The sequence below is a fragment of the Danio rerio genome, chromosome 8 (assembly GCF_049306965.1).
Source record: "Danio rerio strain Tuebingen ecotype United States chromosome 8, GRCz12tu, whole genome shotgun sequence".
NCBI lineage: Eukaryota > Metazoa > Chordata > Actinopteri > Cypriniformes > Danionidae > Danio > Danio rerio.
In genome coordinates, this window is record NC_133183.1 from 9,606,039 (window position 1) to 9,632,269 (window position 26,231).

At 37.3% G+C, this 26,231-nt stretch overlaps 1 protein-coding gene across 2 annotated transcripts in view; it reads left to right on the forward strand.

Annotated features, from left to right (window-relative positions):
* abcd1 (ATP-binding cassette, sub-family D (ALD), member 1) overlaps positions 1-26,231 on the forward strand; it is a 39,624-nt gene that overhangs the window by 8,065 nt on the left and 5,328 nt on the right. Inside the window, exons 2-8 of one of the 2 annotated variants that reach the window (XM_005166714.6) lie at positions 323-503; positions 3,944-4,086; positions 7,828-7,999; positions 12,514-12,608; positions 19,610-19,755; positions 22,192-22,337; positions 25,372-25,456. In XM_005166714.6, coding sequence (XP_005166771.1) covers positions 323-503; positions 3,944-4,086; positions 7,828-7,999; positions 12,514-12,608; positions 19,610-19,755; positions 22,192-22,337; positions 25,372-25,456 — 968 coding nt within the window. Of the gene's footprint in view, positions 1-322; positions 504-3,943; positions 4,087-7,827; positions 8,000-12,513; positions 12,609-19,609; positions 19,756-22,191; positions 22,338-25,371; positions 25,544-26,231 lie in introns of those variants that run through there. The other variant, NM_001111186.1, reaches the window with a different exon arrangement.

Genomic DNA, 26,231 nt, shown 5'->3' on the forward strand with positions numbered 1-26,231 from the left:
AAATACAAAGAAGGCCCTGGAATTGGAGCAAAAGTCTGTATGCTCCTCTTTGACCCCAAAATTCACACATTTCCCGACCTCCTCTTTACATTCATGATGGTTTTAATTCGCTCTGATTTTATTCATGAAGACGCATGTTTGATATCAGCCCTAAACACTTCTGGGATGCGCAGTAGTCATTAATCAGAAGGCCTGACCGGACGTTTTATTATTGGAAAGCAGTTTTTGAGCTCCTCAGCTTGATGTTGTCTTGTTGCCTGTGTATCTGTGTGTATGCTTGCCTGCGCGTGTGTTTGCGCGCCTGCGTGTGTGCCCTGCGCAGATCGAGATGTTGCAGCTGCAGCGGAGCTACAACTCGCTGTCCAGGCAGATTAACCTGATCTTGTTTAAGAGGCTGTGGTATGTCATGCTGGAGCAGTTCCTGATGAAATATCTCTGGAGCGCATCGGGCCTGGTTATGGTTGCTGTGCCTATCATCACTGCCACCGGATACTCTAAATATGGTATGGATTCAATTATGATTACGATCTGTAGTTCCTGTTCTCATCTTTCTCTGTGTGTGTGTCTGTGACTTCAGACCTTTTGGCTCTGCATTTGTTTTCATCCAAAACATCCTTGATCCTTGTGCTGATGTGGTGTTCTTAAAGGGGACACTTAAGTAGCATTTTATTTTAAAAATTATAATTAAATCGTAAATAACTGTTATCAAATGTTGTTTTTTTTAAATGTAGTTTGATATTTGAATGCAAAGCTGAATTTTCAGCATCATCCCTCCAGTCTTGATAGTCACTTCATCCTTAAATAATTGTTTTAATAAGTTTCAATAATATGCTGGTTTGGGCACCTCTCCTGTTCAACCTTTACATGCTCCCTCTGAGCCAAATAATGAGAAAGAACCAAATCTCCTACCACAGCTATGCTGATGACACTCAGATCTACCTAGCCTTACTGCCTAATGACTACAGCCCCATTGACACCCTCTGCCAATGCATTGATGAAATGAGCAATTGGATGTGCCAAAACTTTCTTCAGTTAAACAAAGAGAAAACTGAAATGATTGTGTTTGGAAACAAAGATGAGGTTCTCAAGGTAAATGCGTACCTTGGCACTAAAGGTCAAACGACAAAAAAAATGGTCAAGAATCTTGGTGTGACTCTTGAGTCAGATCTGAGTTTCAACAGTCATGTCAAAGCATCCAGTAAATCAGCATACTATCATCTCAAAAACATAGCAAGAATCAGATGCTTTGTTTCTAGTGAAGATTTAGAAAAACTTGTTCATGCTTTTATCAGCAGCAGGGTGGATTACTGTAATGGACTCCTCACTGGTCTTCCTAAAAAGACAGTCAGACAGTTGCAGCTCATCCAGAACGCTGCAGCCAGAATTCTAACCAGAACCAGAAAATCAGAGCACATCACACCTGTCCTCAGGTCTTTACACTGGTTGCCAGTTACATTCAGAATAGATTTTAAAGTATTATTACTGGTCTATAAATCACTAAATGGCCTAGGACATCAACACATCACAGATATGCTCACTGAATACAAACCTAACAGATCACTCAGATCATTAGGATCATATAAACTAGAAGTTCCAAGAGTTCAGTCAAAGCAGGGTGAATCGGCTTTTAGTCACTATGCCCCTCGCTGCTGGAATCAGCTTCCAGAAATGATCAGATGTGCTCCAACATTAGGCACATTCAAATCAAGACTGAAAACACATCTGTTTAGCTGTGCCTTTACTGAATGAGCACTGTGCTGCGTCCGACAGATTGCACTATCATGTTTTTCTCTTCTTCTTCATTCTTTCATATCACATTTTACCTGTTTTTATGTTTTGTTTTGTTTTTACGCATTTTTATTATTTGTTTTTATTTTTATTTTACTTGTTTCTTTTATTCTTGTTTATGTAAAGCACTTTGAATTGCCATTGTGTATGAAATGTGCTATATAAATAAACTTGCCTTGCCTTGCCTTGCCTTGGTTTGCTGTTCAAGAGACATTTCCTATTAAAATATGGCACATTACATTACATGAAATATATATTTATTTCTACTTTATTTCATAAATTTTTACCTAATATTGTTAAATAATATTTAATAATTGTAATAATTATATTCATTCATTTATTTTTCCTTTGGCTTAGTCCTTTATTTATCAGGGGTTGCCATCCCCTATTCCAGCATCTGTTTTTTTATGCAGCATATGCCCTTCCAGCTGCAACCCAGTACTGGGAAACACCCATACGCACACTTATTTACACACACAACTATAGCGCATGTAGAGGAAACCCACATGAACACAGGAAGAACATGCAAACTCAACACAGAAATGCCAACTGACCCAGTCGGGACTTAAACCAGCAACCTTCGGCCTCCTTCGGTGGTGTTGCTCACTGCAGAAGTTTGGAATTTCTCAACTTTACAAGTGCCATCGGACACGTCAGCTAATCAGATTGCTTTATGCAAATACCCCAGCTTAGATGGTAGCCAATTGCAGACTAATTTCATTGGCTGACGCTACTATGACGATCACGTCAGCCCCAACTTTAGACATGCCGTATGTCAAGTGTTGACGCTGAAGCCCCGTGTGATTGCACGGTTCTTGCTGTGAAGCGACAGTACAAACCACTGAGCTACCGTGCTGCCCACGTAATAATTCTATATTCATTATAAGCTTATTTTATGATTAATTCAATTGTCACTCTTATTTCATTTCTTAAAAACTATTAAACAAATCAGTGAACAAAGTGCTACACAAACCTTTTTACCACCTATTTTTTTTATTTCTGTTCAAGAAAATTTCTTATAATTATCAATCTTCAGTTGTAATGTGTAATATTTGTTTTTATCTTTAATCAAAAGATAGAGCAGCTTTTTTATAGACTTTTACTGTTATATAAAATTTTATGTATTTTTCTTTTTTTTTAGATTTCATGTGTTTCAGCTAAAAAGACTTTAAGCAAGAATACATTAAATTGATGAAAAGAAACAGTGAAGGCATTTAAAATGTAAAAACATAGATTTCGAATAATTTGCATAAACATTTTACATCATTTTATTAAAGAAAATTTATTATTTTAGGCACCATTGACACTGAATGTGTTTTTTCATTGCAATGCACTAGTTTTCAGTTGATAAAGTCAATGTGCTTGACTATTACCCACGCATGAACGCTTTTTTTTTTAAAGAAGAATTGAAATAGCGCTATACAAATAAAGGTGAATTGAATTAAATTAAAATAATTTGACATGCAACGTTGTTCGTCTATGTCAGTTCCAAAGCAGTGAACCAATCAGAAGAACTCAGAGGCAGGGCAAGCTTTTGTTTATAATAGCCAGTTGTCATGTCAACTGTTTTATTTTACGTTAACATGGTGGATAAGGTTATTCAAAAAAAAAAAAAAAAAAAAAAAAAAAATATATATATATATATATATATATATATATATATATATATATATATATATATATATATATATATGTATATATATATGTGTATCTATATATATGTGTATATATATATGTGTGTGTGTATCAACTGTTTTATTTTACGTTAACATGGTGGATAAGGTTATTAAAAAAAAAAAAAAAAAAATATATATATATATATATATATATATATATATATATATATATATATACTGTATATATATATACTGTATATATGTGTATATATATGTGTGTGTGTGTGTATATATATATATATATATATATATATATATATATATATATATATATATATATATATATATATATATATATATATATATATATATACATTTTTTTTTTTAAAGCTGCATCTGCTATTTTTAAATTCTGCGTGAATGGCCCCTAACTGCTGTATATTTAGGGCTTGTGTACTGTATACTTATGTTCTCTCCATAGGACACAGGAGAGTTCAGTTTTCTTTAAATGTGAAGTTTAAGTTTTCTCTCATGCTCAGATTCAGAGGATGTGAAACAGGCAGCTCTGGATATGAAGGAGGAGGACCTGGTGAGTGAACGTACACAGGCCTTCACCACTGCGCGCAGCCTCCTGAACGCTGCAGCTGATGCTGTGGAGAGGATCATGGTCTCCTACAAAGAGGTGAGACTAACTTTTCAAAGAGATCTTTTTCATATTTTTTTTAATCTATAAAAGTTCCCAGTATTAAAGTAGGATATGTAAAAATCTTACTAGTGTGTTTGCTTGGTTTGATGAGCTGTGGTGAAAAAAACCCAATCAATTCTGCATCGATTCTGAGATAAAAATATATATATATTGCTATTCTCTGATTCTTCTTATCGATTCTGAGCTTATTTTTTAACAGCAGATGGCGATGTGTGCTTTACAAACAGCCATACTGTGCTTACCTCCAATTTCTTAAAAATACCCCTTGATTCTAGAATAATTATTAATAAAGATAGGAAAAGCAAAGTTAGGTTTAGACAAATTACAGAAGTGTTAATAGTGAGCTGTTTACATCAATCTCATGTTAAAAGCCAACTTACATGATTTTTCCCCTTTAGCATGTCAGTGTACAGTTAAAAACTCTGCTTTTAAAACCAGCCTAGAGTGTTGCCTGCTGTTTAAAAACTAGCCTAGAACGCCCTCTGCTGTTAAAAACTAGTCTAGAACGCCATCTGCTGTTAAAAACTAGCCTGGAGTGCCCTCTCCTGTTCAAATCTAGCCTAGAGCGACATCTGCTGTTAAAAACTAGCCTAGAGCACCCTCTGCTGTTAAAAACTAGCCTAGAGCGCCCTCTGCTGTTAAAAACTAACAACGAGCACCGTCTGCTGTTATAAACTAGCATAGAGCGCAGTCTGTTGTAAAAAACTAGCCTAGAGCGCCTTCTGCTGTTAAATTCTAGCCTAAAGTACCCTCTGCTGTTAAAAACTAGCATAGAGCGTCACCTGCTGTTAAAAACTAGCATACAGTGCCCTCTGCTGTTACATGTGGTCTATTGGACTTTCTGCAGTTAAGGGTTTAAAATAAAATCCATTGTCAATGTTCACAGTATTTGTTTGCATTTTGTTATTGTAATAAGATGTAACATTTATTTATATGAGTCCTTTAAGTAAGATTTGTATATATTGGCCTATACATCAGCAACTGCATTCTAAATATAAAGAGCTATTTGATCATGGAATCATCGAAAATTGTTATCAGTCAAACACCAGAGTTTGTTCAGAAATAGATTGGTAGATTTGACTTGTTTGTTGCACATCAAGGTTTGTATGTCAGCGTTTACACATACACTTTGTTTACACCAGAGTTTGTTTTGATTAAACCTGCCAAGTGTGAACACGCTGCTAAGCCAACCTACAATTTATTTTAGTTTTTTTGTTTGTGATGTTAAGGTGCATATCAATCTGTCATCGATGCATTTTTATCACATACTGTAGAGTCGGAGAACATAAGATCTGTCATCTTTTGTAATGTAAATGCAGCAAACCAAATCACCGTGCATCCAGCTCCAAATAAATAATTCTCTGTCATTTTCTGGCTTGTCATTTCAGTCTAAAACTGTCACTTTGTGTCCACCCCACTGCTCGGCATTGATTACAAATGTTATGTCATGCCAGCAAGCTTGAAAAGATCAGATTTCCCCTAAAAAGAAAACTAGGAATTTTTTGCAACATGAAAACCTTTATGCTTAAATTAAGAAAGCAATAATTGAGCCCTAGTGTAAACAGCCCCCTCCATTCTCTCCTTTTTTACTATTTTTCTTTTTTTATTTATTATTTTTCATTCTTTACTTTTTCTTTGTTGTATGCAGCATCAATTAGGGTTGGGTCGATAGATGATGCCATCGCCGATGGCCGATAGACACCACGATGCTGAGCCAACATTGCGATCCTCTGCCCCGCCCCCGTTGCAAATCCGCTCGCGAAAAATACACTCAGGCCCTGTTTACACTAATAGGTCAGTTTTTAAATGGCATTTTAGAACAAAAACGATCCACATCCACTCTGGCGTTTACAACCGCTGAAAACGTACATCACGTGACCACATACACACACACACACACACAGGCACACGCACTGTCAAGTGCAGGTCCAGGCAGTCAGCGGGCTACTTCAATCTTTCTCTTTCACACTTGTACTTAGTAATTTTAGCGAATACCTCAGATACTGTTGGCTGGTTCCTGTTGGTTGTGCACCTTTTTTACCAACCAAGTTCGTCGACCCCATTATAACGACACTGATCACTCTGCCTATTCATGAATCCCGCGAAAAAAGTGATTGACAGGTGGGAATTATGTGTGTTACTTATCTTTACTCATTTGCGATTTGTATATTTATGGGTAAAACAAACACCATGCGGGTCAGGTAGTTAAAACGGTTGGCTACAAATATTTATTTCACCTCCGTCTATAACAACAATGCCATCGTCCATTGCGATGTTTCATATTAGACATTGTACGATGCTAAATTGGTCGACATCGTCCAACCCTAGCATCAATACAATATTAATATGTATTGTTAAATGATTTGTTACATATTTGTGTAGAAATTGATAAACCAGTATTGAAAACTTTAAATTCTGTTATTATTTACTCAGCGTTTACTTGTCAAAAACCTTGAGGAAATTTCATAATATGATGATGATGATGATGATAATAGTTAAATATGGCAGTTTGTTCATGTTTTAGGTGTCTGAGGTAATCATTTGCTGCTGTTTTATCCGGCTTCTCTTTTGCTTTTTCGCGCTTCACTCTTGCGTTTGTCCCTTTCTGAAAGGATCAGATGTCAGAAACGCTTCAATAATCACACGCACTTTATTAACATGAGCTCAAGAAGTTTGTTATTTCAAATATAGACGCGCGGAGAGCGCACACGAGAAAGTGAAACCGCTCACACTTTTAGACGGGCTCTTAAAACAACAACAGGACACAGCAGAGTTTGTTCTTCTTGGCTTTGTGGCTGTTTATCAAGATGATGACAAGGTTTGTTTGAGCTCTGGTCGACCATGGCTCATTATTATATGTTTATATTATTATGGTGTAATGTCTTGGCTAGGAATTTAAAAATTGAGGTTTCTTTGTTTTCATTCTGCTGCTTCTGCGAGTGACGTATCTCTATAAACCAATAGTGCTCAGCTGCACGTCTTGCTCCGCCTTTTGATACCCTTTTGTCAAGCTAGGTTCTCCTTGAAAAGGATAGCCAAAAAGTAGGTACGGTACAGTTCGCTTGTAAAGTACCCTTTGACAGTGGAAAAAAACGTAAAAGCGTTCCGAACCGAACTGTACTGTACCGTACCACTCAGTAGAAGCGGGCCATTAGTTCCACTGTTTTTTCTACAATAGATGTCAATGCCAACTGAATTACAATATTTTTCAAGATATCTTCTTTTGTGTTTAACGGAAAAAAGGAACTCATTGAAACACTTAAGGCTGCGTAAATATGAAGTAAATTTTCAGGTTCATTTTACATTAACATAACTAATATGTACTTAGACTGATATTAATAATTAATCAATGTTTTTACATTGTACATATGCTTGATTAAATATCTACATTTAATTGTATCTCTAATTAATAATTTCTGTAATTACATTTATAATTACACTATTGACCATCCCTTACATCTTAACCCACCTTTACACCTACCCATACCACCAAACTATCCCACCTCAAGAGCACCAGAAGTGTTTTACAATACATTATGAACACATTAAGTTCATTGTACTGACATGAAAATATAAATACATAGAATACATAAATACACTTAAAATAAAGTGGGACCAATTTTTATTTGTCGATTAGGATATAAAATAAAGAAAGAGAAAAATGTTTTAAAAAATGTGAAAGTGTGTAAAATCTACTCTAAAATCTTCCACACACAGGTCACAGAACTGGCTGGCTATACGGCGCGTGTGTATGAGATGTTCGAGGTGTTTGAGGATGTCCGTGACGGTGTGTATCGTCGTTCCGCCACAGAGGTGAAGCCAGAAGAGACTGGAGCGCCTCAGAATGTTACACATGGCATGAGAGTGGAGGGACCGCTGCAAATCAGAGGTTTCATCACTTTTTGTCATATCAGTTGACATGCACAATGTTGACATGTTCTCACCACGTTTCTAAACATAACACTGGACACGACACGCAATGTTAAAAAGAGTTTTTAATCCTAACCATCTGCGACAGTGTCGTGTGACATTTTTATTTTAGGAATAGTTATTATTTCTTTGACGTTGCTGCAAAACAACAGCATATACTACAATGACAATGATCACCTCAGGTTAGTGTTGTCACAATACTGGAATTTTGGTACCAATGGATGCTGAATTTAAAAAAAGTCAATTTCCCGCTAACATTTAAGCGCTTTAAACAGATACAAAGGCCCAAAGATCAGTCGATTTATCAGCGGATAGCTTGTATGTCAACTCATAGACAGATCAGCTGATTGACACGACTTTGAAAAGCTGCAGTGTCCCTGTATCTGTGCCAGTCACAGTCATTTCTGTTGAGCACGTGAACACAATGGCAAATCAAAGGTGCCATTAAATGACAACTAAGTTTTTTGGATGTTTGAATTGGTATTGTAATGGTGCGCTTACACCAGAGGTGGATAAAGCGTCAAGCGCAAGTGATTTACATGGTAAGCCAATGCAACACGTTAATAGACATCCTGCAGTGCAAATGACGAGTTGAGCATTTTGTACGTAGATGCGCAAATCGCATGAATCGCTCAGGTTGGACAAAAATCAAAACTTTAGTGGACATTTGTGCCACAATAACCAGTCAAGAGCTTGCTCTTGTAGCGGCGTGATTATGACGTAGTGCCGATTGTTGGTGTTTCAAGAGGAAATCCACCTGCCGACAACGGACAATGGCTCATCAAACTAGGCTCGGTCCAGTTGGAAGCACCGCTGAAAGCTTCCATCATCCAGGTAAAGTTTCTGGAGGAGTTGATGAACTCACAGAGCTGGGTGCATCTCTGAAAGGATCTAGTGGACTCAGACATGGCGGCGAACGAATCTACGCTGGTTTTCAAGTTTTCTAAACCACATAAACACAGCTACCCTCTCAATAAAATCCATGTTAGCCCTTTATCAAAGAAGCTAGAGTCAATGGGCAGACGGAAGCCTCACCCATGACACGAATCCATTATGAAGTGAATTTGATGCGTGAATGATGCAAATTTGACCTCCGAATGAATCGAGTAAACTTAAAATCTTCACGCATCTATTTACGCTCGAATACTAATATTTATTCGCACATCTGGTGTGAACACAGCATTGGTGTTTAAGATACCTATTAGCTAGTGTGCTCCAAAACAGTGACAAAATTTGAGTTAAGTACATATAAAACTGACAAAATACAAGCTTAGCAGCTCCGCGTAAATGGAGCAACCATTATGTTCATACTGCAGTTTCTCATCAAATCTTGACCCATCAAATGCTCTCTAGTATCTGACATGCCCTGCCCCTTCAAGATGCTTCTCTTTGCTGTTGTTAAAAAAGGGGAAAAGCTACACTGTCCCACCCTCTCCATGTTTCAATTTAGAATAAAAATGCATATTTCAAAACACTTCCCGGGACCTTTAAGAACTAATTTTTTTATCTGTAGCCAATTTAAATAAAATAATTTGTAAAGGGGATAATAATACTGGTCTTATATATTGTTTTTAAAAAAATGTAAAGTGCTTTTATTCCAACCAAACAAAAAGAAAAAAGACTTTCACCTGAAGAAAAAAAATAATACAGGAAATTCTGGAAAAAAATCCTTGCTCTGTTAAAAATCACTTGAGAAATATTTAAACAAAAATCTAAATTTCACAGGAGAGCGAGTCAATTTCCCCTCAGCTGTATACTGAAACTGTGTAAAATTGCATACTGTCTATAACTTGTGAAAGAAAGTTTTATGAGGTATATTGAGTGCACACAGTATGCTAATCTGATACATTTATGTTTTATTCAGATGATGTACCACCTTTCACAAAATGTCAACATACCCCATATTGCGGTTGCTTGACTTTACCTTCCATTTGTGGTGTGGCAAATGAAAGAGAAGCAAGTTTAAGCTATGATTTTTGTTTGATCTTTTTCTCATTATTTGAGAGAAAACTGTACACAGACTTGGTTTAAAATGCAAAACAGCCATTTTTATTTTTGAAAGCTATATCTAGACGGCACTCGCTGAATTAATTAAGGTCATGTGACTACAGTACAGCGTCCTACAGTTTAAACAGATTACAGATGCATCCCTTATTATTGTTTTGTGCTTTTTAAAAGTTTGATGCTATTAGGTTTTGTTATTATTATCATTACTTTTATAATAATAATATAATTGTTAATATACAGTAATCAGCTTTTGACATGGATAAGCACCATTCATCAAAGTTGTCCTAAAACTATTTAACAATACCATTCTTCCCTTAGGACAATAAACATTTTATACTAATAAAATGTACAGAAATAACATTTTTATACTATATATTATTACAAAAGAAAATGACATTTTATTCACGAAGCACACATTAAACTGTGTCAAGACATTTACACTTCCTATTCATGAAAGTCTATGATAGAGCGCAACATTATATAATTGATAATAATAATAAAATGAGCATATTAGAAAGAAATCATCATTACTACAGGATTATGACACCAAAAAATATTTACTGACATTTTGCACTTGTATCACAGAAACAAATAACTCTTTAAATGGTAAAAAACAGTAACAATATATTTTTTTACAATAAATTGGGTGAATTACATTTATTTTTCATAATTATACGCACGTTTGAACCTCTCCCAAAAACTTTCTTCCTAATTCAAAACACACACACACGATTTTCTCTTTAACACGTTCTTTTTACAGTGAATTTGAAGTATTCTAAATGAGTAATTTGCATAATGCACACCCAAAACACTTCCGTATAAGGGTTTTCCGCAAAACGGCACTTGTCCAGAGCAAGTTATAAGAAGACAAATTATGAGATAAATTAAGACAATTATGACACTGAAACAAAAGAAGAAGAACTTTAACAGAAACGAAGATTTTGATGTTGAATGTGGTACACACTTTCAGTTCTTTTCAGTGCTTGCATCTCGGTCACTTGAGCACCAAAATTTAACCCACAAGCAGCAAAATGAGTAAGAAATCCGACTTCTTTGGAAAATTTCTTTGCTTACGGTAAAAGGCCCAGTGAAGGACCCACGAACGGCCAAAGAATAGATCTGCAACCTATTTGTCAACAATTTAGGTGAATCCACCATGTCTGTGCAAGAAAATCAACTGCTGAAGATCACAATTGATGGCGCTTTTTAGGGGCCGTTCGCATTTTACGACTTCTTTTAGAGTTCAAGTGAAATGGCGTGACTCGCTCGCGGCTTTCAGATGCACACAGTTGAATGAATGCCGATGAATGAACACATCTGGAGCTCATCACGAGTCACGTGACAAAAACTGACTGATCAGCTTTAGCTTGTATGGATTATACACATTTCGTTAGAGTTTCTCAATATGCGTTCTTCAGCGGCCTTGCGTCTTCGTGTTCTCGTGTAACGTTATTATCAACTGCCAAAGTTCACTTCTAAAACTTAAGACTCCAAAAAAAAAGAGGATGCGTGATAGTTCCCGGACGTGTTCTTGATATCGAGGATCCATTGATGCAGACTTGAGCGCAAAACTCGCTTGAGAAGTCCCAGAAGTCGTTGCGGCTGTATATTGAAGATGGGAAGCGCAGCATTTTATAAATAATTTATTATAAAAAGTTCAAAGATATAACTATTCATCTCATGAGTTTCCCTAAATGAGACCGTGAAAGTAAACATCGCCATGAAACTCTTTATAAAGGCATAACACATTAAGGGTGTTTGTTTGCTGAAATTCGTATTAAAATGAGTTTTATTTATGTTGCGCACCGTATATATTTATGAGGTCTTTATGCAAGGTATATATATTAAAAAGGAAAAAAATAGTTGTTGGATGAATGCTGTAATGTTTAAAGAAATTTTCATTAAAAATGCTTGAAGGTCTTGTGACCATCAGGAAGAACCAGGGAAGAATGCAGTCCACAAGACGCGTTCTGTGTTCCCAAGTTGGTTCTTCCGAGACAATTTGGCAAGACCGGTCTCCACAAGAACAAGAGTCCGTTTTCTCTGTGTTCTTAGAATTGAGAAACAGCCATTATCTCAGACAAACACAGAACACCCAAACACTGCAGTGCTTTGTAATTTTGTATCAGAGCTGCAGCAATGCTTTGTCAGCTTGTCATCGTCTGAGAAAACGGTTGCTTAGCAATCTAGCCGAGCAACCCCTCATCCCCGGTCCGTGGTAAAATTGTCAAGCGTTGATCGGTCCACGGTGATAACAAGGTTTAGGATCACTGCTGTAAACAACATATCTAATCATATGGAGGGTTCCTAATTCATGTTCATAAGGCCCCAGGCATACAGGATTATTGTGTGTATGTGGTATAAATTGGTACAAAACTTTTAAAGTATCCTGATTTATTTGTGAGATCCATTGTTTAAATTACAGTTAAATATAGTCTTGTAACATTTGCGTGTTTTATCTTTTAGGTCAGGTGATTGATGTGGAGCAGGGCATCAAATGTGAAAACCTGCCCATAATAACTCCTACAGGAGACGTGGTGGTTTCCAGCCTGAACATGCAGGTAAATTTCCCTTCTTTAACCCATCCTTGAGTCATTTTAATATATAATCAAATTTTACCAGTGGAGAATTGGCATGCGGGTGTAGTAGGCATTGCATACTTGTTACATCCAACTAAAACCACTCTCCATTTTCCAGCTAAGGAGCCTGTATATTAAATTATTTGGTAGTGTGTGCTGCAATATCTTGCTCTCATGCAGAGTAAACGAGTCGGTGGTCTGATGCAACACGCTGTTCTTCAGCTGATTTATGTGCATATGAAGTGCGAACATGTCAAAGTGGCTGTTATCTGTTCTTATTTCCCTGGCAAAGTTCTCGAGCACTTGACTGATAATACAGCTTTGCTAATCGCTGTATGACCTTTGACAGTTTAAAGCAGGATTAGGTGGAGATGTATTATGAAACCCTGCAGAGAAATTGCGTTTATATGTTATGCATTTTTTCTCGTTCGAATTGTAGTGTCAATTTTTTTAAAAATTGCATTACCTGTTATCTTGCATTAGCTTATCTTTATTGAATATTTGAATGAGTTTCTCCACCTGTGCTTTGGTGAGAGATATAGTCAATTATTGTGTTTGACTCTAAACTCATGTTGGCGGGATTTCAAGCCGTAAATTTGAAAGCTAGCAAGATAAGTGCTGGGAAGTATTATTGGAGATTTTCCTTTGATATGTTCTCCGCTCTGCTGTTTATTATGCACATGTTTTAGATAAAGCCTTCAGAGGCGATACTGTTCATTGATTGTTGATAGACATAAACATGTGGGTGTTTTTTTAAGCATCAAGATTTAAAGTTAGAATTAAAAAAAAAAACTCTATATTTGATGCTTTTAACCGTTTTGTAGAGATGTGTATATTGTCATTGCAAAATATAAATATTAAAATAACAAATTAATGCTAAAATTTGATCTCTTTTGTGTAAAAACTTGTATTTTAACATCTTTTCCCTCATTTGCACTTAAATGTTTTCTTCAGTTAGGATAACTAAAGAGATGCACAATAAAAGCTTTAAATCCCGGACGAGCCCCCAACTGATTTTACAACCTCAAGTGTCTAGGGCTGAGGTTGAACGTAAGTTAATGAAAATAAATAAATAAACAGTTAGCAGGTTATGATTTTAATGACCTTTAGATTCTTTTATTGTGAGAAAAGGGGGAAAAGTTTGTATTTACAGAAAACAAAGAATAGGAGCTCAAACAAAATAGATCTAGGGCTGAGGAAGGCCGAAATAATAAACAAAACATTTACTAACTCCACCCCGAAAATAACTTGCCCAATAGAATTAAAAGAAATACAGAAAATAAATTACAAATACTTCCCTTACGTCTTAACTAAATCAAGAAACAGAAGAAAAAGTCAGTAAAAAAATTGGTACTCAGCCCCTACGGTGCTCAGTTTACAGCTTTAGGACAATATATTGGTTTTACAGTCACAACAAGGAAGGGAGAGAAGAAAGATGAAGAGCACCTTCAAGTTCACAACTTTGCACAGCTAGAACACTACAACAGGAACAGGTTATTGAATAAGAATGAAGTATTCCTGGATAAAGCTGTCCATCTCCCCCCCCCCCCGCGATCTGACTCTGTCGTCTCCTTTTTAAAAATGCTCTTTGCATTTGATTTTGAGTATCTACCGATACTGAAACTAAATCTGATACTTCTATAGTAAATATAAAAAAGAATAAAGAAGAGTGAAGAAACCAATCCAGGACATTCCTTATTTTTTATTTAATTCAACTCATTTTAACATTCAACAACTCTGTTAACGACAAGAGAACTTATGTGAGCTTGAACAATCAAGTAACAAATAACATCAATTCTTCACTTTTGGACTTTAGTGCAACAGTAAATATAAAGAAAACTCTAATATGAAAACAAATAGCATTTCAACTTAAAAATACCCGGCAGGCATGTAAGCAAAAAATAAAAGTGCCAAAATGTTTGCAAAACCAGTAATGTGCTTTTAGAAACTGCACTCCTAACTCTTGAGCACTCCTAAGTCTTTTCATCAGAGTAGTAATCTTCACAGAAGGAAATGTCTGTTTATTCTTAATGAAAACTACTATGTGTACCTTGTCAGGTTTGAGTCTGTTGCTGTTCTCATCTAGGACGTTTGCAACGGCCCAAACAAGCTGTTTCTATGTTTTACTTTGCCGGCGTTTAACCAATACCGTTTCTGCAACAAAGTGATGTCATGACGCACATGTTGCTGTTTTTCAATTCCGATTGAGTCTGAAACCACTTGATTGAATCTAAACATCCCTAGAAAATAGTATTTATTTTTTATATATAATTTTTAATATTAGCAAAATATTTGATAATATATTAATGGAAAATATATTTTTATTCAACTGAAAAAAATCACAAACTGCAAAATAATTTATGTGCTTTTTAAAAATAAAATATAAATTTTTATTTTATTTATATTTTAATGAATTCTATGCAGTAAAAGACATGCAAACACTGCTAAATATTTAGCGATAAGCTCTACTCACTGGCTTCTCCCCTGTACAATTTCACATACAGTAAGAAATCGAGCTCTTTTCCACATTCATTCATTCATTTTCTTGACGGTTTAGTCCCTTTATTAATTACCACAGCGTAATGACCCGCCAACTTATCCAGCAAGTTTTTATGAAGCGGATGCCCTTCCAGCCGCAACCCATCTCTGGGAAACATCCACACACACATTCACACACACACACTCATACACTACGGACAATTTAGCCTACCCAATTCACCTGTATCGCATGTCTTTGGACTCTGGGGGAAACCGGAGCACCCGGAGGAAACCCACGCGAAGGCAGGGAGAACATGCAAACTCCACACAGAAAAGCCAGCTGAGCCGAGGTTCAAACCAGCGACCTTCTTGCTGTAAGGCGACAGCACAATCTACTGCGACACTGCCTCGACTCTCTTTTCCACAAATTGAACCTAAAATTCATGTAGTTTTTGGTATTTGATTTATAAGACATCTATAGCTCCACCCTCTTTTAAAAAATCACAGTCTCATTTAAATTTAAAGCGACAGTCACCAAAATGGCACAATTAGGATCAAAGCCTAAAAGAGGCAATTTCAAAGAATCAAGGGCGTCACACACTGGATGCGCCGCTCAGTTCCGCAACACGGCACGAACATGACAGTTTAAAGTATCGCACACCAGACCCGCACATTCGCATGCTATTTAAAATGAAATTTCAGATGGCGCTCTGTGGCACGGCAGAAATAATAATAGTGTCCTGAGTAGTTGCTGGGCGCCACAGTCAGCCGCTGGTTTGTGTACCCTGATAGAAACCTATATTCAGAATTCTGAAATGCATGGCGCGACAATGCGAGTCGCCGAGCAGCGCTTCGGGTGTGTGACCCCCTTTATAAACATTGTGTAAGTGAAGAGCACAATGTAATACGGTTGCACGATATTGGAAAAATTTAACCTTGTGATATTTTTTTTTTTGCAATATATATTGCGATATGATTACAATTTCACGAGATGACTTAATATCTCTCTTTAGGAAGAATTTATTATGTTAGATCAATTGGGATGATTCTGCTGTGGGAGAGGTCATCTCTATAATATCTAATAAACAATCTTTCAAATTTTTGGGGTCGCCCTGCTCATTTTTACTGTGGTCTGTGCTACTTGCAGCGCATTACTGTATTTGCATGTGTTGTAGGTATTTACATGCACATCTGTAAATGCAATCAAGAAAAAGATTCAATTGAAATTAAGTGTTTTATCAGATGTAACCTTATTCAAGTTCAGTAACTGAATGATAAAATAAATAATAATTAAATAAAATGAATCATGGTTAAGGTCACAAATGGGACAATTTCTTATACATGAATGCTTTTAAAATCATTATAAAATAACAGGAATCAAAACACATGCAAATGATAAATTAGAATACAAACCCAACATTGCATATTCGGCCACGTGACCATTGTGAATGATCCCATTGCGATATCGATGCTGAAACTATATATTGTGCAGCCCTACAATGTAATTGTGCATCCACCTGTTGTGAATCCGAGAACATTTCACATCATTATTCAATTCATACTCGCTTTCAGATTTTTGCTGGTTTATTATACTATTTTACTAAGACTTCTGCAATGATGTTAATCTCAGATGCGCTAGTTGTGAATGCAGTGCATGCTTTCTGCACCAAACCTCTCTGAAATGCATTTCTTGGGTCTGGATTGAGTATCTGCTCCCTTATGATTAATTCATGTTTCCTGCTAAATTCTGAGAAATGGGTCATGAGTAGCGCAGCGTGACCCCCTCTGGTTTGCCCCGGACAATGTGCTGATTATATTCCGCTCACCCGTTGCTGTGCTCTTAGGGTTTCCACAACAGCGCCTCGATTTGCAGGGGCGGCGTGGTGCTAATACCCTCTCATGACCCTGATGTCGCAGTCATGCGGTGCGCTCATGACACAATGCACTTTACCCACATTGCTTTCCCAGAGATTTTTTTGCTGCCAAAAACAGACCTGGAGGAGGAAAGAGATGATGTGAAGGAAAAATAAATTAATACCTTTCATAAATACCAAATAGATCAGATTTTTTTTTAAGATATGGTGGAAACAGAGAACAAAGAAAACAATTAACATAGCTGCTGCTGATAATGTATTTGAACATTATCCGGTACACTGGTAAAATCAACATTATATAGGTTAGAGTAGTTTTACTGGCACTAAACATTTTTGTTTTCATGTGTTCGCTATGAGAGAAAAAACACATCAAATGCATGTCGCAATCATAACTCTAAAATGCGATAAGATTATTTAAATGATGTGCACGCTTTCGGTTTCATTTTCACTAAGTGCTGTTCATACTTCGCGCGCGGCACCCAAACGATCACTCTGTGCCACAAACTAAATGTCATTTACAACTTTAATACCTGTTATTCACAACCTGTGCAGGTTCTGTTCACTAAAGTAGGCACGCGTGTGTCTATCATCAAGTAGGGCGCGTCCGCTCTCTCTGTGATAACAGCTCACGGTCAGCAGCTCACGTCTCGTGTGACTTCCCGGCCACGAATACAGCGTTATAAGAAGACAAAAATTAAATTTTTAGGTGAATTGCACCTTATAAATTCAGTATGTGACTCTTTTAGCACCATTTGGAGGTGTCCATGTCGCTGAGCAATGTATGTGAATGTGAAACAATGAAAAGACTCGTGCTGCCGCCCTTGCTTTTCTCCTGATCTTGAAAATATGATTTACAGAATCGTAGAAATACTAGATTAAGATTGTCTAGGGCAGGGGTGTCCAAACTCGGTCCTGGAGGGCCGGTGTCCTACATAGTTTAGCTCCAACTTCCTTCAACACACCTCCCTGGAAGTTTCTAGTATACCTAGAAAGAGCTTGATTAGCTGGTTCAGTTGTGTTTAATTGAGGTTACAACTAAAATATGCAGGACACCGGCCCAGGACCGAGTTTGGACACCCTTGATCTAGGGGGTCGAATTGAGGTTGCGGTCATTTTTTTGATTAAGTATCTTTTTTAAGATTGTCATCTCACTCTGTTGCTAAATCTGCACTGCCAGACATAATTCAAATTGGGCTAATATTTCTCGTTCAACTTGTAGAAATATCATAATCACAAATGGCCTTTTTAAGATCGCAATCTCGCTGTTGTAAAACCTGTACTTTCACTGCCAAACATACTTTAAAATAGCCTGATGTCACTCAACCAGCTTGTATACTTAGGGCGTACTCGCACTATGCTATCCGAACCGTGGCCAGGCCCATTTCCCGGATCGTTTGAGAAGTGTGAGTGCGCTGAATCGGGCTCAGGCACGGTTCACTTGGCCGGCCCTGGCCCGGTTGGAAGAGGTGGGCTTGAGCGCGGTTCACTTGGGCGAAAGCGAGACGAGACTTTTAAGGGACTGTTTCATATGGATTTATTAATCATTCTTACTGTTCAATGAACGCAAACTGCCGTAGTTTATTAAATACGCAAACCCCTCACTGCACGACAGCTGCACCTTCAGCAAACCTCCTCATTCCTGCAGCACAAGGGTTTTATGATTGTTTATGAGCGCCAAAAGTGGCGGATCTGTTTGCCGAAATATTTGAATGCATGTCACTGCATATCACGATATAACTAGAGAAATATCCACTGTGCTGAAGGGAGAGCGCTTACTGAACAGCGGAGCATCGATGACGTCAGCGTGCCCAGGCCCAATTGTAATGTGAGTGCGGGCCGTCGGGGGAGACGGAAGGGGGGACAAGCATGCTTTGGCCCGGTTTGAATCTACTGTACATAGTGTGAGTACGGCCTTAGAAATGTACTAATTCCAGATTTTATTTCCCCGATGATTCATATCGGTTTGGTGTTGTGAGTTTATTTCTTCTGTTCAACACAAAGTTGGAAAAACTGCCATTGACTTCTATGGTGTTTTTTTTAGTTCTTACTAGTTACTATGTCTGCAGTTATTTCAGTCCAGTGCCGCAATGTTAACCAGTTGTAGTACCTCCAATATAAACCTAAAATAGCTTCAAATGTCCTTTTTAAGATCGTCATCTCGCTCTGTTGTTAAATCTGCACTTTCAATGCCAGACATCCTTCAAAATAGGCTGCTGTTGCTCGAAATATCATTATCACGGCTTCCAGATGTTATGTCCCAGATGATTCCTATTGGTTTGGTGTTGTGTCGAAGGTCTTTTAATAGTAATTGTCGCATTGGCAGGATGTGGAGCTGCTGTGTTTATGTGTGTCTGCTGAATGGATGGCTTTAGCTTAATGACAGGGTACAGCGATGTGTTTTTCTCAGTGCGCTGTGCAGCAGAGAGCGGCCTTTGAAAACCATCAAGCGCTTCCCATCGCAGTGGCTCCTTTTAACCCTGTGGCTTTGCTGAATTTGTAAACACATTTAGCTGTTTCCCGTGGTTTGCCCCCGTGTGCCATCTTTTTCTCGGTCTCTGCGGGGGTGTTATGGGATCCGCTGCATGTATGTTCAAGTGTCTTTAGTAATGTTGGGTCTTTTTCTATATCTAGGTTGATGAAGGAATGCATCTGCTGATCACGGGCCCTAATGGTTGTGGAAAAAGCTCTCTGTTCAGGATCCTGAGTGGACTCTGGCCGGTCTACAGCGGCGTGCTCTACAAACCCTCACCCGATCACATGTTTTACATACCTCAAAGGTACTAGCGCTACAAGTAGACTGCATGCTTTGTATGTGTGTGTGTGTGTGGATGTTTCCCAGAGATGGGTTGCGGCTGGAAGGGCATCCGCTGCGTAAAAACGTGCTGGATAAGTTGGCAGTTCATTACGCTGTGGCGACCACAGATTAATGAAGGGACTAGGTCAACAAGAAAATGAATGAATGTATGTATAAACCCAGTACCTTACATTTATTGCAAAAAAACAACAACAAAAAATTACATTGAAATAATATCAGTGGGAAAGCATGAACATAATTACAAAACAAACCAATTTGTCGCCTATGCACGTCTGCCTTATTTTTTGTCCCTGCATTCTAATTTGTGGCAAACTAATCTTGCATACAGAATATATTACGGTGTACACCAATAATTAGCATAAGATCGTACAAGGCTATTGTTTCCTCTTTGTTCGGGTTCAGGGCCCAGCAATGAGACTCAGTTTGCTAGATTTTGTTTAAGAATTAAGATCAATTAGAAGGCAGAGACGTGGGTGTGCGTGCATGTGTTTATTTCCATTTCCCTCGCCGTGCCAGGTTAATTAGCGCTGATGAGTGTGCTGATTAAAAAGAGGCGCACAATCCAAAAGCAGTCAGCACATATGGTGCTCCTGTGACTGCCTTACATGTCGGCTTCATTACAAACACAACAGGAGTACAGCAGCGCTTCGTGTTCATGATCACACAACGGGACGTGTCCAACGCCATTTACAACCAGCAGCTGCTTGTCATTTGGCCCACTTGCAGTTCACTGATATATCACGACTGTTAAGGAGAAGAGAAAAAATAAGACAATGACTGGTTTTTAGAGGAGGATACATATTAAAATGGGAGAATTTTACATATTAAAACTTACAGTGCTTGATATATATGAGTACTATAACATGAATTTATTTTTAGGTTAATTCTTTTGCTTCAGGGTTTTAGTAGGACTAATCGAGGAACAAATTATTGATTTCATAATTAATTATTAAAGTATAACATTAATTAAAACAAGGATATGCATTAATAAGACAGCATATCCTATTTCTAAATTCAGTTCTAATTTCCAGCAAACGAATAGATGAACAATAATAATGAAGTGTGTTATATCCTAATACACATGCTGTGCCCATATGGTCTGAAACCAGACAGGTGTGCAAATCTAAGCTTGTTTTTAATAAAACAAATATAAATATGGATATAATAAATAATACTGCTAATTAAGCAAATTGTTATGAATGAACTGAAAAAGCCTCCCGAGATGAAGGCATGAAGTCAGTTTTTTTTTTTTTTATGTAGGCTAGAAAATATATATATATTTTTTAAATATTTTAATGCTTTATATTTATATCCTATATATATCCTTAATATTTTAATTATTTTTCATTTGTGAAGATATTTGCGTATTGCTTTACATCTTGTGTGTACTAAGCAGTGTGTACAACGCACAACTAACGCACTCTGCGCTCGACTTTAGACCAGTTTTGTTTTGGTCTATTGAAAAATCTATTATAGTTTCTCAAAATAGCAGTGCGCCTCAGAACGCCTTCCTTTTTAGACCACAACGCCTATGGGCGCACATATGAGCGCAGATTCCTTTGCTATTTAAACAGCGTGGCGGAAAATGTCAAAACGACTCTTGCCCCAAGCTGAAACTAGCAAACAACAATTGCCTTGCGCCTTGTGCCACATTGTGCCGGTTGTATGATAATCTTCTAAGCAAGGGCTTATTATACGGTCCTGGCGCCGTCTTTGGCTAATGGACGCAGACGCTCTGTCTCTCAGAAATTATAAATATTTAAAATGGGCACTCTCCTTATAAATAAACTGCATAATTGCAATCTAAATAACTACATTTTCGACTAAAAACCCTCAAAATTACATTGTGTTGTCCAGTGGCTGCAATATTTGTCAAAATGTAATGAGTTTATTAATCTGCTGTCACTCTATGCGGAGTAATACACAAGGGTGAAGAGGTAATACGAGTGCGATCAGATTCAGCCAATCAGATTCGAGAATCAGATAGAACTTTTGTATGCATGTTTAAATGTGTGTGTGTGTGTATAACTTTGTTGAAATGTTGTTGTTTGTGATTTGTTTTGCAATATTTCACTTGAATTTAATTGTATTATCGTTCTATTTATGAATATGTTTGGTGACTAACATATTATTTAAATAAAGATATCTGTTAAATAAATCTGTTTTATTTAAATGCACCAAAATATATGACCTATGTTCACTGAGAAATTGATAAAAATATTTATTTTCAAAATCATGTATGTGTATGGTGAAGTGCATATGGTGAGAATTGCTTCCCCCCTGTGTTTTCCCTTAATCCTCTAATAATGAGGTCATCATGTTTCATTAGCACAAGGACTGGGTGATTAAAATAGAAGAATCCAGAATTTTTATTTTGTCTGGTTTTTTTCCTCTTTAGGCCTTATATGTCGGTGGGAACGCTGCGAGATCAAGTGATTTATCCTCATTCTGTTCAGGAGATGCAGGAGAAGGGCATTACTGACCGGCAGCTGGAGGAAATCCTGCAAACCGTGAGCCTCCGTTATATCCTGGAGAGAGAGGGAGGTGAGAGATCACACTGCAAAATACAGTATATAGGGCAAACATAAGATGTCCTGCTTTGGTGTCCATATTCAATTTACAGAAGTGATTTAATATTGCATTCAGCATGACTGATATATTTATGTAGAAATTAAACATGCTTATTTTGACCTGCGCTCATTGAGACATGTGAAAGAGGAGATGATCATCATATCACAACTGGATACCAAAGATTTGTGGTTTGAAGGATAGTGGCAAAAATAGAAAAAATAAAAATGACATTTAATTCATATTTTGGTGCTGCACTGTGATTCTTAGAGTACTTTAATATGTCATCAAATGGCCTTTGTGTTTTCTTTTTCTTTTTTTTGTAAATAATGACAAAAATGTATGATAGTCGTTAAATTTTTCTCAGAAATTAACCAAAAAATTATCATTAATCATATTAAACTTTTATTGGTTTGTTTGTTTATCTGTAGTTCTTGAAAATTCCATTTTCTCATATTTAAAGTTTGGTGTCAGTAAAGTCATTATATACAATTACCAGCCACTTTATTAGGTATACCTGTCGAACTTCTTGTTAACGCAAATTTCTTATCAGCCAATCACATGGCAGCAACTCATACCATTTAAACATGTAGACATGGTCAAGACAATCTGCTGCTGTTCAAACCGAGCATAAGAATGAGGAAGAAAGGTGATTTAGGTTACTTTGAATGTGGCAGGTTTGTTGGTGCCAGATGGGTTGGTCTGAGTATTTCGGAAACTGCTGATCTACTGGGATTTTCATGCACAACCATCTCTAGGGTTTACAAAGAATGGTTTGAAAAAGATCAAATATCCAGTGAGCGGCAATTCTATGGCCGCAAATGCATTGTTGATGCCAGAGGTCAGAGGAGAATAGCCAGACTAATTCCAGCTAAAAGAAAGGCAACAGTAACTCAAATACTCATTCGTTATATATATAAGGTCTGCAGAAGAGCATATCTGAATGCACAACACGTCCAACTTTGAGGCAGATGGGCTACAGCAGCAGAAGACCACACCCCGTGCCACTCCTGTCATCTAAGAACAGGAAACTGAGGCTACAATTCACACAGGCTCACCAAAATTGGACAATAGAAGATTGGAAAAAGCAATGCCTGGTCTAATGAGTCTCGATTCTTCTGCAACATAAAGGTGGTATGGTCAGAATTTAGCGTTAACAACATGACAGCATGGATCCATCCTGCCTTGTATCGACGGTTCAGGCTGGTTGTGGTGGTGTAATGGTGTGGGGATGTTTTCTTGGCACACTTTGGGCCCATTATTACCAATTGAGCATCAAGTCAATGCCACAGCCTACCTGAGTATTGTTGCTGACCATGTCCATCCCTTTATGACCACAGTGTAACTAACTTCTGTTGGCTACTTCCAGCAGGATAATACGCCATGTCACAAAGCGTGAATCATCTCAGACTGGTTTCTTGAACATGACAATGAGTTCACTGCACTCAAATGGCCTCCACAGTCACCAACTCTCAATCCAATAGAGCACCTTTGCGATGTGGTGGACGGGAGATTCACATCATGGATGTGCAGCCGACAAATCTGCAGGGTGATGCTATCATGTCCATATAGACCAAAATCTCTGTGGAATATTTCCAGTACCTTGTTGAATCTATTCCACGAAGGATTAAGGCAGTTCTGAAGGCAAACGGGGGCCCAACCCGTTACTAGTAAGGTGTACCTAATATAGTGGCCGGTCAGTGTAGATTCAATGTAAATTGATTTGATGTTTAAAACTGATCAATGATACTACAGTGTTCTCTAGGGTTTTTTTCCAGCTGTGGCGGCAGGCCGTTTTTACACAGATCTACCAACTACCTGTGGCGTTATTTCAATGACAAATGTTGCGAGCGCAGTATTACAAGTCGAGATCACATTTATGTAATAGCCTTTGAGCATGCTAATCTCTTTGATTGCGCGCCAATTTCCTCTGCTCGTGCACAAAACTTCTTGCACGCCCCCTCAAATATACACTGCTCAAGCGCAGATCTTCTTGTGCGCTCTCAAATAAACGCTGCTGAAGTGCGATTTAGTGCGTTTATGTAACGAGTATGTCTCCAACATTTATAAGATTTGCTAGGTATACTTATGAATGTCTCCAATAAACCAACAGAACGGCATTAATGTGTCATGAAGTAAAGTGAAACGGCTATACGTCGTGTTTGCTGGCCTCACGCACACCTGTCAGTTAGTAAGCACGTCAGTCAGTCGGCACGTCAGTCAGTCGGCACGTAATCTTAAAGGGTTTAACAAATAAGACACAGCACTACTATGGTTACAGAAAAGTTTGCGCTGTTATAATTCACTTACCTTTTAATACGTTTTGGTGCGATTATCACCCGCTATTAAAAAAACACGTCTGAATGTTTGAATGAGAAGTTGTAATGTAGCTGTGGCGGGATCAATGTTGCCCTGGCCTCCGCCATGGAAGTTTGAATGTAGCGGAAACCATGTACTAGATATAAGCTTGATTACAAATTATTTATTGAAAGTTTATAAATATTTCATAATACTACTGTTGCAATTTTTTTTAATTAAATGCATCTTTCAAACATTATCTAATGTATTACATTTTCATCTAATTACATGAAATCACATTTTCATCTAATTCCTGTTTATGAACGTCTACTTTTATTTTACCAGCGTAAAATGTTTTTTAATTGTTAAAAAAAAAAATGTACAAATTATTTAAAAAGTATTTTTGGAAAATTATTAAACATTATTTCATAACACTACTGTTTTTGCAAATGTTTTGGTAAAATGCACACAATCTAATTTCACACAATCTGATTCATGCGTGTCACTAAAAAAAGCAAGCGCTGCACATTTACTGTACTTGATGTAATGTGTTGAACTAACAGATTTTTTAGATCAAATATTAATAACATAATTAATAATGCATGTTTTAATGATTTAGGAATACTGAATAAGCAAAGCTGTATTAGTAGTAAACAAAATTATAATTTGTACTATATAAACATTTTTAATATAATTAAGATGATATTTTCAGGCTGGGATGCAGTGAGCGACTGGAAGGATGTGTTGTCTGGAGGAGAGAAGCAGCGGATGGGCATGGCAAGGATGTTTTACCATAAGTACGTCACCAATACTTACATTTTGATTAATTAAATAATTTAATTTAGTCCTAAGTAAATAATAAATATGTGATCTGTTTTACTGACTGTTTGTTTTAAATTATGTATGGAATGTATGTTATGGAAGGTATGTATATATTCCTCTTAAAGGAAAAACTGCTTTTGCAACTTTTTTTTCTTACTGACTGTTTTTTTTTTTGTTTTGTTTCTAGCCCAAATATCTAAATATTCCCTAAACCAGGAAGCATTTGTAAAAGTAAATAAATAAATACATAAATATTATTAATATAAATGTAATACATACACATATTTATTTATTCATTCATTCAATTTCTTGTCGGCTTAGTCCCTTTATTAATTTGGGGTCGCCACAGCGGAATGAACCGCCAACTTATCCAGCAAGTTTTTACGCAGCGAATGCCCTTCCAGCCGCAACCCATCTCTGGGTAACATCCGCACACACATTCACACACACACTCACACACTACAGACAATTTAGCCTACCCAATTCACCTGTACCGCATGTTTTTGGACTGTGGGGGAAACCGGAGCACCCGGAGGAAACCCACGTGAAGGCAGGGAGAACATGCAAACTCCACACAGAAACGCCAACTGAGCCGAGGTTCGAACCAGCGACCCAGCTACCTTCTTGCTGTGAGGCGACAGCACTACCTTCTGCGCAACTGCCTCGCCCTATTGCAAATATTATAATATTATATTTATATATTCATTTATTTGAAGAGTACAGATGCAAAAGCCGCTAAACGCCACTTCC